Genomic DNA, 15,721 nt, shown 5'->3' with positions numbered 1-15,721 from the left:
CAAACCCTCTAGAAAGTAGGAATAGGATAATACCTCAAGGTCATAAAAGGCATATACAAAAGACCCACTGCTAATATCCTCAATGGGGAAAAACTGAGAGCTTTCCCCCTAAGGTCAGGAACACGACAGGGATGTCCACTCTCGCCACTGTTATTCAACAAAGTTTTGGAAATCCTAGCCTCAACAATAAGACAACACAAAGAAATAAAAGGCATCCAAATTGGCAAGGAGGAAGTCAAACTTTCACTCTCTGCAGACGACATTATCCTCTATATGGAAAACCCAAAGGATTCCACCAAAAAACCATTAGAACTGATTCATGAATTCAGCAAAGTCTCAGGATATAAAATCATTGCCCAGAAATTGGTTGCATTTCTATAAATCAATAACGAAGCAGCAGAAAAAGACATCAAGGGTGCAATGGTGCAAGAAATTGCACCCAAAGCCATAAAATACTTAGGCTAACCAAATACTTCACCTAACCAAAGAGGTGAAAAATCTATACAATGGAAACTATAGAAAGCTTATGGCAGAAAAAATTTTAATGTTTACTTTTGAGAGAGAGAGAAAGACAGAATACAAGTGGGGGAGGGGCAGAAAGAGAGAGAAACACAAAATCTAAAGCAGGCTGCAGGCTCTGAGCTGTCAGCACAGAGCCTGACGCGGGGCTTGAACTCATGAATCACGAGATCATGACCTGAGCACATGTTGGACACTTAAGCAACTGAGCCACCCAAGCTCCCCTCATGAAAGAAACTGAAGAAGACACACACACAAAAAGGAAAACTATTCCATGCTCATGGATTGGAAGAACAAATATTGTTAAAATGTCCATACTACCCAAAGCAATCTACATATTCAATGCAATCACTATCAAAATAACATCAGCATTCTTCACAGAGCTAGAAAAAAAATATCCTACAATTTTTATGGAACCAGAAAATACCTTGAATAGCCAAAGCAATCCTGAAAAAAGAAGATCAAAGCCGGAGGCATCACAATTCCAGACTTCAAGACAGTATGGTACTGGCACAAAAACAGACACTTACATCAATGGAATAGCATACAGAACCCAGAAATGGGCCTACAAATGTATGCCAACTAATCTTTGACAAAACAGGAAAGAATATCCAATGGAATACAGTCTCTTCAGCAAATGATGTTGACAAAACTGGACAACAACATGCAGAATATTGAATCTAGACGACTTTCTTACACCATACACAAAAATAAACTCAAAATTGATGAATGACCTAAATGTAAGACAGGATGCCATCAAAATCCTAGAGGAGAAAGCAGGCAGAAACCTCTTTGATCTTGACCTCAGCAACTTCTTACCCAAAACATCTCTGGAGGCAAGGGAAACAAAAGCAAAAATGAAATATTGGGACCTCACCAAGATTAAAAGCTTCTGCACAGTGAAGGAAACAATCAGCAAAACTAAAAGGCAACTGACAGAATGGGAGAAGATATTTGCAAAGAACATATCAGATAAAGGGTTAGTATCCAAAATCTATAAAGAACTTATCAAACTCAACACCTAAAAAATAAATAATCCAGTGAAGAAATGGGCAAAAGACATGGATAGACACTTTTTCAAAGAACACATCCAGATGGCTAATGGACACATGAAAAATGATCAACATCACTCATCATCAGGGAAATACAAATCAAAACCATAATGAGATACTACCTCACCCCTGTAAGCCACCCAGGCACCCCTACATCACATTTTTTTTTTAAATAACCAAACTGGTACTGGGAAGTCTTAACATGTTTAAAATATATGAATTCAATCTAAAGGCGCCATTTTGACATTAACCTCTAATGGGTCTTAATTTGTTTTCTAATAAAATATTTTCTCTGCAGACACAAACTACCACCACTATTCTGCCCTAAGTCTAACCTTTAAGTTTAACTTAGCTCTTTGTAGTCAGTTTTTTTTCTTAAATGGTCCCTAAACATATGCACTCATGTTTTTTTTTCCTCATCACTTCATCTCTGTACAAGCACCAAACCGTCTTCTACTTATGATCCGTGGTTTCTTTTTACAATCTAGCCCCCAGCAACAGTCAGTCACAAGATGGTAGAGTGAGAAGACCTAGAAAGGCAGACAGGTACACTACTCCCCTGATGGAACCACTGGTAGCAGCCTCTTTACACGTCTGATTCCTACCAGAAATGTTGCTGAAACAACTGTTTCAATATACTCCAAATTAAATCATTAACTTTAGTTCCTCAAATATTTGTCTGATATATCTGACATAGTTTAATGGCATCCTAATCCATTCGGTCAACCAGATGAGAAGCCTACCTCCTCTCCTACAAGATTCATACTGAATTCATTATCGGATCTTGTCAATTGTATCTCCTAAATATCGTTCATACCCATCTCTTCTTTCTACACTTAGCATCCCTGCCTTTGTTAAGGATTTTGTTTTATAACTTCTGACTTGACTATTTTAAGGGGCTCCCAACTAGTCTGTGTCTCCAGTATTACTTTTTACTCCAGCCACTACATAATTGAAAGTTTCATTCCAAAAGAGAAATCTAGACTTTTTACCCACTTACTTTACTGCTTCTGATGGATCTCCACCAAGTAGTTGATAAAGTTCAACTGCCTATGTGATATCTTCCTCAATAATTCTAAATACATATAACTGCCACCTCCATGTTCACAAAGACTATTGTATTACATGTATTTATCTCACAAGGATGCTTTAAGAATTAAATGATATATTACCTGTAAGACATTTAGCACAGTACCTAGCATATTATAAGTTCCCAATAAAAATTGTTATTATTATTGTCAGTTGGAAGTATAGTATGGCAGTTAAGAGAGTGCCTTTTCAAGAGAGACTGCTTGAGTTCAAATTCCTCAAAAAAAAAAAAAAAAAAAAAGCTTTATACTTACTAGCTGAATGATCTTGGGCAACTTATCTAATTTCTCTGGGTCTAATTTCTACATCTATACAATGCAAATAACAATGACATCTATCTCAGAGGCTTATTTTAGTAATTAAAGGAAATAATTTCTATAAAGTACTTAGCACACACCAAGGATAAACTTGTAACTAGTTTTTACTGTACTCCTCCTTTAATGTAAATATCTACTTATCTCAATCTTCCCACTTGACCAGTGCTTCCTGCTGTGCATGACATAGAGTGAGCATTCAACCAGGATGTACTGAGTTTAAGTATGAATATATGAGAGAATGAATGCAGGAAGGAAGAAAGGAAGGAAGTATTTAGGAAGCTTAATTGGACAGTGACATATACGTTTGTCCATTAGACAAGAACTTGGAATGTAAATTTTTAAATGTATTCAAATAGGGGCATCTGGGTGGCTCAGTTGGTTGAGCATCCAACTCTTAATTTCAGCTCAGGTCAGGATACCAGGGTTGTGGGATAGAGCCCTGCATCAGGTTCTGCACTGGAGTCTGCTTAAGATTCTCTCTCTCCCTCTACCCTTCTCCCCCTACACGTGCTCTCTGTCTCTCTGAAATGAAATGAAATGAAATGAAATGAAATGAAATGAAATAAAATAAAAGTATTCTAATAATTCAATAGCATAGACCCGGGCAAGTATGGTAGATAGAAAAAGAAAATAAATTTGAGAGACCCTGTGAAGGCTACATCAATAATATGTTAGTATTGTTTGTATAAAGAGGTGGAAAATTCACTGAAAGATAACAACTTTATCATAACAAAGTGAAAGATATAAAAGATCTACAGAAAATCTCATGTTGCAATTTCCTTCTATTGTTATATCATACATGATTTGAAAAAAATGGAACAGCTCCGGCCTTTCAGTACTATGCTGTAGAAACACTAGTGGCAGTTTACTTATAAAACTCATATTTTCTAGTGAAGGAAGAATTGTTACACGGTACAGAGCTAAGAATGCACCACATGCATGCACACAGACACACACACATTCTCTCTGTAATGCACTAAGGCAATACTTCCTCATATTTTCTTTTTCTCTTATGCTTTATATTCGTCAATTCACTTCATAACAAACCTGAAAAGTGATGTAGAGATTTCTTTCATGGAAACATATCAGAAGCCATGGAGGCTAAGGAGAAAAGAAGCCAGAGCTGATGACTGTAACAACTTATGGTTCAGAAGCTAGGAGAAAAACAATAAAAATCTGAAATATTTAATATATGAACCCAGCAAAAAAAGCCAACACTAGCTAAATATATCATTTGTTAAACTGAGTTTTATTTTTTCTTCAGTGTTAATTGACTGCATATCCAACCCGCATAAAATCAGCTAAGGTCAGGGCATGATCATACATTCTTTTATAGGGGACTAAATATGTATGTAGAATTTTGTGAAGAAGGCAAGTCATTGCAATGAAAGAGTCTGCCTTCTTTGGTTTCTAGGACACTGTTCATCTGCACTAGCTATAATAAAGGCTTGTTATCAACTCCAGCGTCACAAGGGTATGTGGTACAAGCATTATCGATCTATTTGAGTAGGAAGTTAGATTTGGTTTCATATTGGTACATCCACATAAGCAATAAGAACTAATTTGGCTTTACAACCTAATAAGGACTTTGACCCTTTGCAATATGATGAAGATGATAGAGTTAGGGCCTTCATTCAACAGGAAGATATAACAAAGATCAAAATGGATATTGAGAAAAGCAAAAACTGGCTTTCAGAAAATTCTCAGGCTACGGAAGCCTTGCCTCACCTGCCATGAGACTTCCTGAACCACACACAAATCACTGTTGAAATCATAACAAGTTATGAAGAGGTGAACATTTCCCTTAACCCAGTTACTGATTCAAGTAAAAATTACAGACCCAAACATTTCCCAAGATGTCCATATCTTCCTTTCTTTTAATAAAAATCCAAGACAGGGTAGCCCCATTCCTCCTAGGTCTTCCTTTTTGCAACAAGAACACCTAGACATAACACAAAAAACAAGAATAGGAAACTTGAGACTTGAGAAATGACATGACAATGAGTTCCCTGAATTTTCTTATTCTCTTATCTATCCAAAGGAGATGAGGAGGGGCTAATCACCACTGCACTTCACCCTCTCCAGGTGTCATTGGGCTTCTAACTGCCCTCTGGCCTAGTGCCAATAAGAATAAATAAGGCAGTGTGTGAGATGGGGCTGATCAGAACCCTGCCTTCACCCCCTTCCCTGGTGTGTGTGTATCAGGGAGCCAGGGGTGCTGAATCTCTACCCTCAACCCACATTAGTAGGAAGGAATTAATTGGGGCAAGAGAGAACTAATCACCTCTGTCTACAAACATTTCCCGTGACAGCTGAGCTTCCATCCTCACCCTAAAACAACAGAGCAGTGTGAATCAGCCCTGTTTCTCTTCTCCCTGGTATCAACATGGCCCAGCGGGAAGCTCAGTATACACCCCCATTCAAAGGTAAGGAACAAGACCATGAAGGCACAGTTCCACTTTCACCAGGAAGACGTCACAACGACTGCTGCCAGGGAAGCTGAACTTCAACAATGTTGCTATCTGCATGGAGGCAATGTCAGCTTGTGCTCCTTTAGCTAGAGTGATGCCAACAGGTGTAAAAGAAAGCTGAACCCCCACCCACCTCATCACGCTCTACACTTCAACTCATCTTCTAAATTAAACAGGACCTAGAGTCTCATAGCAAATTATATAAAATGTCCAAATGTCCAAAGGATACAATAAAAAATCATTGATCATATCAATAATTAGGGAAATCAAACCTTGAATGAGAAAAAAACACTGATGCCAATACCAAAGTAAAGCTGATGTTGAAATTAAGTGACAAGGATTTTAAAGCATCTGTCATTAAAATTTTCCAACAAGCAAATGCACATCCTCTTGAAACAAATAAAAAATGGAAAATCCCAACAGAGACATAGAAGTTACAAAAAATGAAATAGGAATTATAGAACGGAAAAATTCAATAAAAGAAATTTTTAAAAATTGCTGGATGAGTTTAATGGTAGAGCAGAGATGACATATGATGGAATCAGTGAACTTTACAACAGATAAATAGAATTTATGAATCTGAAAAACAAAAAGAAAGTAGTCTGAAAAAAAAATGAACAGAGTTTTAGGGACCTGTGAAGCAATGCAAAAAAGTTAACATTCATATAATTGGAGTATCAAAGGAGAGGAAACCTGGGTAGGGCTGAGAATATACTCAAAGAAATAATGGCTGAAAACTTCCCAAATTTAGAGAAAGAGTATACCTACAGAGTGAAAAACGTAAGTGGACCCTAAATTTTAAAAAACATGCAAAGAAAACACCATAAATTCCTAAAAACTAAAGACAAAGAAAAAAATCTTGAAAGCAAACAGAAAGAAACAACACATAACCAATAGCAGAAATACTGATTCAAATTACACTGGGTTTCTCATCTGAAACCATGAAGGCCAGAAGTGGCACACTTTTCAAGAACTGACAATTTTAAAAACCTGCCAATCATAAATTCTACCTCTAGTGAAGATATTTTTTAGAAATGAGGAGAAAATAAAAACTGTCCACTGAACCAAAATTAAGATAATTTTCACTAGCAAATCTATTCTTCAAGAATGGGTAAAGGAAGAGGCACCTGGGTGGTTCAGTCGGTTAAGTGTCTGACTTTGGCTCAGGTCATGATCTCACAGTTCATGAGTTCAAATCCCACATCAGGCTCTGTGCTCTCCGCACAGAGCTTGAAGCCTGCTTTGAGTTCTGTGTCTCCCTCTCTCTCTGCCCCTCTGCATGCTCATGCATGTTCTCTCTCAAAAATAAATAAACATTAAAAAAATTAGAAAAAGAAAAGAATGGTAAAGGAAGTCCTTTAAACAGAAAGGAAAGGATTATAAAAGAAAGCCTGCACCTTCAAAAAGGAAAAAAATAAAATCAGAATGGGTAAAAATAGAGTTAAGTATAATAATTCTTCTCATGAGATTCTTACATCATATTTAATGATTAAAACAGAAATTTTAACATTCTGATGTGGTGCTCGATGTATGTAGACAAACATCTAAGATAGCTATATTCAAAAAGGAGGAAGACTAAAGGGATCTAAGTAAAAGTAGCATAGTAAAACTTGATACCAGTAGACTGTGATAAGTCATCCATGTATATTGCAACCACTAAGAAAACTGCAAAGTGATATACTCAAAACCACTATAAGAAAATCAATATGGAATCCAAAGATTTTTAGGTAATTCACAGGAAGGCAAAAAAAAAAAAAAAAAAAAAAAGAGAAACAGAACAAGAAACAGAGGAAACATAAATATCAATAGCAGCTTTACTTCTAATAGCCAAAAGCTGGAAACAACCCAAATGTCCTTCAGTGGGTTAAATGGTTAAACAAACTGGTACAACCAACCATACTATGGAACACTATTCAGCAATAAAAAGGAACACACTATCGACACATGTAACAACCTGGATTAATCTCAAGGTAATTATGCTGAGTGAAAAAAGCCAATCTCAAAAGGTTACGTATTGTAAGATTCCACTTCTACAGGTCTTGAAATGACAAAAATTACGGAATTAGAGAACAGCTGGAGGTTGGTGGAGGTTACAGTTGGGGGTAGGAGTGTGGAATTAGATGGGACTCAGGGAGAAGCAGGAGGGAGTTGAGAGGGGAGTGGTTTTGATTATAAAAGAGCAGGAAGATTCCTTTTGGTAACAGAAGTGTTCTGTATCTCGCTGTAATGATGGTCACACAAAACTACACATGCAATAAAACTGCTTAGAACTAAATACACAGGAATGAGTGCATGCAAAACTGATGGAATCTGAGTAATGGGTTATATTTATATCAGTTTCCTAATTTTGATATTGTACTATAATTATGCAAAATGTTACCATTTGGGAAACTAGGTAAAGGCTTCATAGGATCTCTCTGTATTATTTCTTTTTTTTTTTTTTGAGATATAATTGACACAATATATTAGTATACCTAAATGTTTTGGTATTTGTATATTTTGTGTATATTTGTATATTTGTGAAATGATCACAATCAATCTAGTTAACATCCATCACCATATATAATTACAAATTTCTTTCTTGTGATGAGAACTTTTAAGATTTACTCTCTTGGCAACTTTCAAATATACAATACAGCATTATTAACTATAATCGCCTTGCTTTACATTATATCCTATGATTTATTTTTTTTAATGTTTATTTATTTTTGGAGAGACAGAGCGTGAGCAGGGGAGGACCAGAGAGAGGGAGGCAGACACAGAGTCTGAAGCAAGCTCCAGGCTCCAAGCTGTCAGCACAGAGCCTGACACGAGGATCAAACTCACAAACTGCAAGATCATGACCTGAGCTGAAGTCAGATGCCTAACCAACTGAGCCACCCAGGCACCCCTATCCTATAACTTACTTATTCTACAAGTCAAAGTTTGTAACTTTTTACCCCCTTTACAAACCATTTTACCCACCCCACCTCCCACTTCTGGTTACAACCAATCTCTTCACTGCTAGGAGTTCAATTTTTGTTTTATTTTATAGATTCAACGTATAAGTGAGATCATATGGTCTTTGTCTTTCTCCGACTTATTTGACTTAGCATAATGACTGACCTGAAGTTCCATCAGTGTTATGGCCAATGACAAAATCTCATTCATTTTTACAGCTGAATAATATTCATATATATATCTCACATTTTTACTTATCCATTCATCCATCAATGGACACTTAGATTCCATCCATGTCTTGGTTATTGTAAATAATGCTTCAGTGAACATCGAGTGCATATATCTTTTTCAGTTAGCATTTTCATTTCCTTCAGATAAATGTTCAGAAATGAGATAACTGGGTCATATGGTAGTTCTATTTTTTATTTTGTGAGGGACTCCCATAGTATTTTCCACAGTGGCTGCACCATTCCCAAAATAGTGCACAAGGGTTCCTTATTCTCCACATCTGCCAACACTTGAATAACCATCTTCCCAGACATGAGGTGATACCTCTTGTAGTTTTGATTTGCATTTCCCTGCTGATAAGTGATGTTTAGCATCTTCTCTTGTGTCTGTTGACCAACTGTATGTGTTCTTTGGATAAATGTCTATTCAGGTCATCTGTCCATTTTAATTGGATTATTTGGAGGGTTTTGGGTGTTGTTGCATGAATTCCTTATACATTTTGGATATTAACCCCTTATCTGATTTATCCTTTGCAAATATTTTTTCTTCATTGGCATGTTGCCTTTTTATTTTGTTGATGGTCTACATTGCTATGCAGAAGCTTTTTAACTTTATATAGTCCCACCTGTTTATTTTGCTTTTGTTGCCTTTGCTTTTGGTGTCAAATCCAAAATATCATTGTCAATATCAATGTTGTCAAGGAACTTGCCTAGTTTTCTTCAAGGATTTTTATGGATTCATCTTATTTTTGTGTCTTTACTCCATTTTGAATTAATTTTTGTGTAAGGTGTAAGATATTGGTCCAGTTTCATTCTTTTGCATGTGGCTGTCCATTTTTCCCAGCAACATTTATTGTAGAGATATTCCCTTCACCATTGTCTATTCTTGGCTCCTTTGTCACAAATGAATTAACCATATATGCACAGGTATATACATATATTTTTAATATGGAATAGTTCACAAATTTGCATGTCATCCTAGAGCATGTGCTATTCTTCTCTGTATCCTTCCTGTTTCAGTGTACGTGCTGCTGAAGTGAGCATGGTATATTATTTCCAGCATTTGCATCTTTAATTTTCTCAACATAAAAATTTTTACAAGTGTCTCTTCCAGAAGACCCTTTATAGACCTAATGCCAATATGATGTTTTCCTCTCATGGGAAAAAATGGGAATAAATTACGGTGGTAATAATGATTCTCCAGTAAATCTTAGCAGGGTGTCTATACATATTTCTCAGAGAGAAAAATTTCACATTATCTCAAGAAATGGGACATAAAATGTTTTCAGAGTTCCTATATAAATTCTCTCTTCAAAAGTTGCTCCACGTTACTTTTTAAAGTTATTGCTAAAAGTCAAAAAGGAAGCAAAGGAAGCTGACCATTAGACCTACCTTAAAGAGGTTAGGTATAACTTCCTCTTTTACTAGAATGCCAGTTTATAGGAAATAATCTTATTCTATCCCTAAAACTTAGGGAGCCAGTTTGGTTCAGTCATGGAAAAAAAATCTTCATGTATTCATCAGACTTATGAAACCACAAGTGAGAGGTGGAAACCAACGTGACAATTTATTAATATTGTGTATCAGTGTTTCTAGGAGAGATCAGTAGTGGTCTACTGACCATGGAGTGGTCAATAGAAACGGCTTTGGTTTCTATGTATTTTGGTGTCCAGAGATTGTTACATTGCAAGTTTTAAATAATGTGAATGGGTCTAAATCAAGGAAACTAGAGACCCCTAACATGGCATATCCAATAATGGGACATGTCCAGGTAACAGAGTATTCTTTTATCTCCAGACAAAATGAAGCACAGGTGTTTTTCTAAACCAATGTAATATAAACCAATGTAATATAAATAATTTCATACAAAAGATCATCTTCAGGAAGACATCTGGATAGAAGGAGAGAACAGACCTTTTGCTCTGAGGATAAAATACTGAAGTTTAGGGTCTAAAATAGTTTCTAAAACTGTGATCTGAGGCTTAAGGCTAGGGAGTGAAAGTGATTATATGTGAACTATTTATTATATACAAAATGTATATGTGTGTGCAAATAGTCTGAAAGATGCATAGACTTAACACAAAGAGACAAATGGTAAGTTGACTACACCCATTTTATTTCTTTGTGGTTTTTAAGTCATTTATATACAATTAAAATCAAGCCAAATCACAAGTTAAGTGTTGTTTTAAAACATCACAGGATTCATGCCAGAACTCTCATTTATATTTTTAAAAAAAATAGTTCAAGTTTACTACAAGCCACCATTTTAAAAACCACATATATAAGTCATATAATCACATTTAAGTTAATTAAAGAAAATATATTTCAACTTCAGCGTACTGTAGTAGCTTATTCTAGCCTTAATAGACTTTTATAAATTATGACATTGAGGCAAAAAATGTTGAGAACGTAATATTTGTTTAGGCCTCACAGAGTAAAAATTGTTCTTCAGTCACAAACAAAATCTACACATTTTCTCAATCAATCCACAAACTAGCTGAAACATAGGCATTATTATTCAACTATATAAAGAAGCCAAGATTCAAAGACATTAAATAACTTTTCCAAGGGTACTCATGAAAGACACGCCGGGTTTGATTATAATTCTGACTCCAAATTGTTACTTCCACTTCATTATATATGTATTTATGACCAAAAATATGAGGATCACAAAATATGACTTGAAAAATGCCCACGGAAATATTTTAAGTGATCTGGATAGTCTTTGTTTTTAAACTTGGTTAAGTTTTTCAAAAAAGGTTTCACTCAATTGTTCAAATGCTAAGACCACATTGTCATCTTCATTTTCACATAGTTCACGCAAGGAAACACTGTAAATGGAAATACACAGCATTTTAGTGAGAGTCAGTACTATAAGAAGGACTTTCTCCATGTGGGAAGAATTAAGAAAATCCCATTACATGATGAAATGTTAGAAAAATATGAAGAATGATGATAAGAAACATGTTTATCTTAAAAAAAAAACTTGAATGGAAAAAATAACAAAATAAAGATAACAAAACAGTTCCCGTACAGTTCCTCTTCATGTCAATTACCAAGAGGATTTTAAAGGCCAACAAATTTCATGTAAACCTATCCCTCTTCCCTTCAAAAGCAACAACACAAATTCCCTTCCTTTCTCCATACACCTCTTTAGAGGCTATTTTGTGATTTTTTTTTTTTTTTGGCTACCTTGTCCAATATATACCGAAACCCACAAGTAACTACTGCTAAGAAGGGCAAAATATTACTTCCTTTACCTAGATATGTAAGAAAATTAAAAAAAAAACAGGGTGTAATAAACAGAATAATGGTCTTCCAGAGATATTTATGTTCTAATCCTCAGAAATCTAGGGCCATGTTAGTTTACATGGCAATGGAGAATTAAGGTTGCAGATGGAATTGAAGTTGCTGATCAGGTGACTTTGAGATGGAAAAATTATTCTGGATTTTCTGGGTTAGCCCATTATAGTCTCAAAGGTTCTTGTAAGCAGGAGAGGGAGGCAGGAGAGAGCTCATCTCAGTGTAAGACTTTCCCCACCATTGCTGGCTTTGAAGAGGGAAGGGGACCATGATAAAAATAATGCCAGCAGCCTCTGGAGCCTGGAAAAGACAATAGAGCAGATTGTCCTAAAGCCTCCAGAAAGAAATGAGCTTTGCCAATATCTTGATTTTAACCCAGTTAGACCCATTTTGGATTTCAGGCTTCCAGAACTGTAAGATAATAAATTTGTGTTGGTTTAAACCACTAAATTTGTGGTAATTTGTTATAGCAGCAATAAGAAATGAATATGCAGGTGAAAAGAAAGGAGAGAGGAAATCCACAAATGAACCGTGCAGCTACAGTGATAAAGTACTGAACACAATCAGGATCTGACATTTTATCAACCTCTTGTAATTCCTATTACCTTGGTTTCACTAGAGTTCCAGAATTTTTCCTAGTGTCTTCATTGACCTACTACAAACAATGACCAGATCTGTATCTGTAACACTGAATTTCCTCCTAGTTACAGACCTATAATTATGACACCGACCATTTCCTCTTGAATGATTTCCCACAGATATTATGTGACATATATAAATTCTAACTCATTATTTTTGGTTCTTAGTCCTCCTCCAACCTCATCCTCACTTCTATGTTTCTTATGTATCATTAACTAAAATAGAAACCTTGTTATCTTCACCAACTACATGGCCTTTATTGACAGTTTCTTTGAATACTATCTCATAAATACTTCTCTAATCATCATTAGTTCTATTTCCTTAATTCAGATCCACACCCACTCTCACCTGCATGGCTGTTATAGCCTTTGAGTTTCTGCCACATATATAAGCCATACACATCTCTGTCACACATATAAACCATAGACCCATATCATACTCATGTCTATGCACTGTCTACACATTATTCAAAATATTAAACCCAAACTCCATAATATGAGAATTAAGACCCTTCTCAATGTATCCAAATTGTCTTTAAAGCTCCTTTAAGCAACTCAGCATCTTCCCCCATCCCTATTACAACTCCCATATTCCCCATGCCATTATAGTGAGATCGAAGCCAATATCTGACATATCAGGCCCTTTCTCATTTCTGTACTTTGAAAACACTATTTCCTCCACCCCCTTAATATACCTTAAGACTTAGTGAAAAAAATTACTTCATTTGAAAATCTTTCTCTGAATCCAAGGTCAAGTTAGTTGCCCCCTTATCTGTCACCCTAGCACTTATTACCTTTTTAATATCTACAAGTAAGTTTCCTCACACTACACTGTAAGATTATGTTTAAAGAAGGGATAGATTTAATGATTATCTGTATCTGAAATGCTTAAACATATTCCTCAAATCAGTAATGTTTCAATAATTTTTAAAGAAAAAAATGAATGATATTTCTAGGATCAGATTTTGAGACAGCTCCAAAGTCTCTGGAGTTTCTTGAGATGCTCTTGAATAACTATGAGCTACTCAAGAAATACACTACATAGAGATACTCAAGAAACTAGAGCAGTTCCCTCTGCTCTAGCATCCTCATAGTTTCATTCTCTGTATAAAACATCCAAACAGGTCTAACTAATCTTGTATCAAAAAAATAAAAAAACAATGACCTAATTAGCAACAACTTCATGAAGATGAAGAGATTCATGGCAAATTACATGTATTCATATATGTGAAGAAATATAATTTTTAAAGCAAGTGATAGAAAAGGGAAAACCCATAAAGTATTAAGGTACATGCAGAACAGAGGCTTTAGGAAGATGTATATTTAACCAGGAAATACATGATGGGCTTAAGGATGGATCTTCTAATAGAGCCTTAGGATGGGGGTATCCATATAAAGTTTGGAATTGTTTGGGCCCCCACAGAGCTCTGTTAAAGATGAAAACAGGAAGCCAATATGAGAGATTAGTGTCAGATGAAGCCTGGGCAAAACACTGTATAAAGCAAGAGAATCCAGAATATGTAAATTGATACATAACCAGGGACCAATGGAGCCCTAAGGGGCCCTGTGAAGTATCATGTATCTGACAAACACTGGTTATGAAAACAGAATACTAGCATCTAGGAATTCCTGAGGTTTTGGAATATCCTCCTATTATGCAGTGCCTGAGGCTAGGGTTCTGGTCTGAATTAAATCTTACGTCAAATGGGCTTTGGAATTAATTCTATTATAGAATCAGTGCAACAGGGTGTTGAAGAGAAGCTCTGCAAATTGTTTGGGGAGTTGAAAGGCGTGACATCTAAGAAGCTCAGTGTCACTTCTAAGTATAAGGTCAACAGGGGTGCCTGGGTGGCTCAGTCAGTTAAGGATCTGACTATTGATTTCAGCTCAGATCGCGATCTCGTGGTTCATGAGTCTGAGCCCTGCATGGGCTCTGCACTGACAATGCAAAGCCTGCTTGGGATTCTCTCTCTCCTTCTCTCTCTGCTCCTCCCCTATTCATGCTCAAGCACTCTCTCTCTCAAATTAAATAAACTTAAAAAAAGTATGAGGTCAACAAACTCAATTTAATTACCATTAAAATTTTGGAAAATATGAAATCAATATTTAAAGTATATAACAAACCTGATAGATCGAATGGTGAGTGCAAAATCTTTCAACAACTCATAAGCAGTTCCTTCATTCATCCTAAACAAAATATCATTTTGAAAATTAATAGTATAAAAACATTAAAGAACTTATTTGATACTGAAATTTTGGATTTGTCAATAAGAGATTACTTTCATCTGTCAAGACATGTTTATTAGAATGCCACAATCCTTAAGGATAATTCAATCAACAGGAGTGATAATTATGGATTCAAATATCACAAGTACAATACGCATAGGAGACTGACCATTTCAGGAGAAAACCAAAGTAGGAAAGTTAAGCTCAGAAGAGTGAATGGGGGCTGGAGAATCAAAAGGGAAGAATCAGACTATTTACTAATGTCACAACTACTTTTATTCATGACAATGAGTCATATTTTTAAAAATATTTAAATATTTAAAAATATTTTTAAAAATGATCAGAAATACATCCGAGGGGGAAGAAGGCAGCAGGGTAGGAAGACCCGAAGCCTGCTTCATCCCATGAATACAACTAGATAACTATCAAAACATCCTAAATACACCAGAATCAACCTGAAGACTGACAAAACAAATTCCACAACTAAAGGTAGACAAGAGGCCACATCAAAAAAGGTAAGAAGCACAGAGACACGGTTTGGGAGAGAAACATACTGTGGCTGCTGCAATGGGGAGGGAGCCACAGGCATGGAGAAGGACAAGAGACAGACTAGCACATAGGGGATTGTACAAGGAGATGTTTCCCCATACCAACTGGCTTGGAAAATGAGACGGTCTAAATTTCATGAGTTCTTACAACCAGCAGGGCCTAAATAAAGCCTGAAGTTTTAAAGGTCAGTAGCGGTGGCACAGATAGAGCCCAAAGGCATCGGGGCTGCTCTTGGAGAGAAGACAGGGCAAACAGCCCACAGATGCACAGCATGAAAACAGTTACCTGAAGAGTGGCTGCAGCACACAGTGGGGAGGTTATTTGCTCTTCTCAGAGTATGTTTCAGAGAGGCAGTGTTCACAAGAGACCCCTCTGGGAACAAAGAAACTG

General features: G+C 36.1%; 1 protein-coding gene and 1 non-coding gene across 2 annotated transcripts in view; both read right to left on the bottom strand.

The window, feature by feature from the left end:
* Positions 1-4,043: 4,043 nt before the first annotated feature.
* Positions 4,044-15,721, bottom strand: part of LOC122217724 (probable ATP-dependent RNA helicase DDX60) — a 185,359-nt gene continuing 173,681 nt past the window's right edge. Inside the window, exons 40-42 of the mRNA XM_042935122.1 lie at positions 14,681-14,743; positions 4,818-4,919; positions 4,044-4,131 (exon numbers count right to left, since the gene is read on the bottom strand). Of these exons, the coding sequence (XP_042791056.1) occupies positions 4,125-4,131; positions 4,818-4,919; positions 14,681-14,743 (172 nt within the window). The 3' untranslated portion in view covers positions 4,044-4,124. The remainder of the gene's footprint in view (positions 4,132-4,817; positions 4,920-14,680; positions 14,744-15,721) is intronic.
* Positions 9,558-9,659, bottom strand: LOC122218818. Its single transcript, XR_006202135.1, has one exon. It is a non-coding gene; the product is annotated as a U6 spliceosomal RNA (small nuclear RNA).

This window comes from Panthera leo, chromosome B1 (genome assembly GCF_018350215.1).
Source record: "Panthera leo isolate Ple1 chromosome B1, P.leo_Ple1_pat1.1, whole genome shotgun sequence".
Lineage (NCBI taxonomy): Eukaryota > Metazoa > Chordata > Mammalia > Carnivora > Felidae > Panthera > Panthera leo.
The sequence above is the reverse complement of the archived record's forward strand: the minus strand, read 5'-3'. Positions and strand labels throughout refer to the sequence as shown.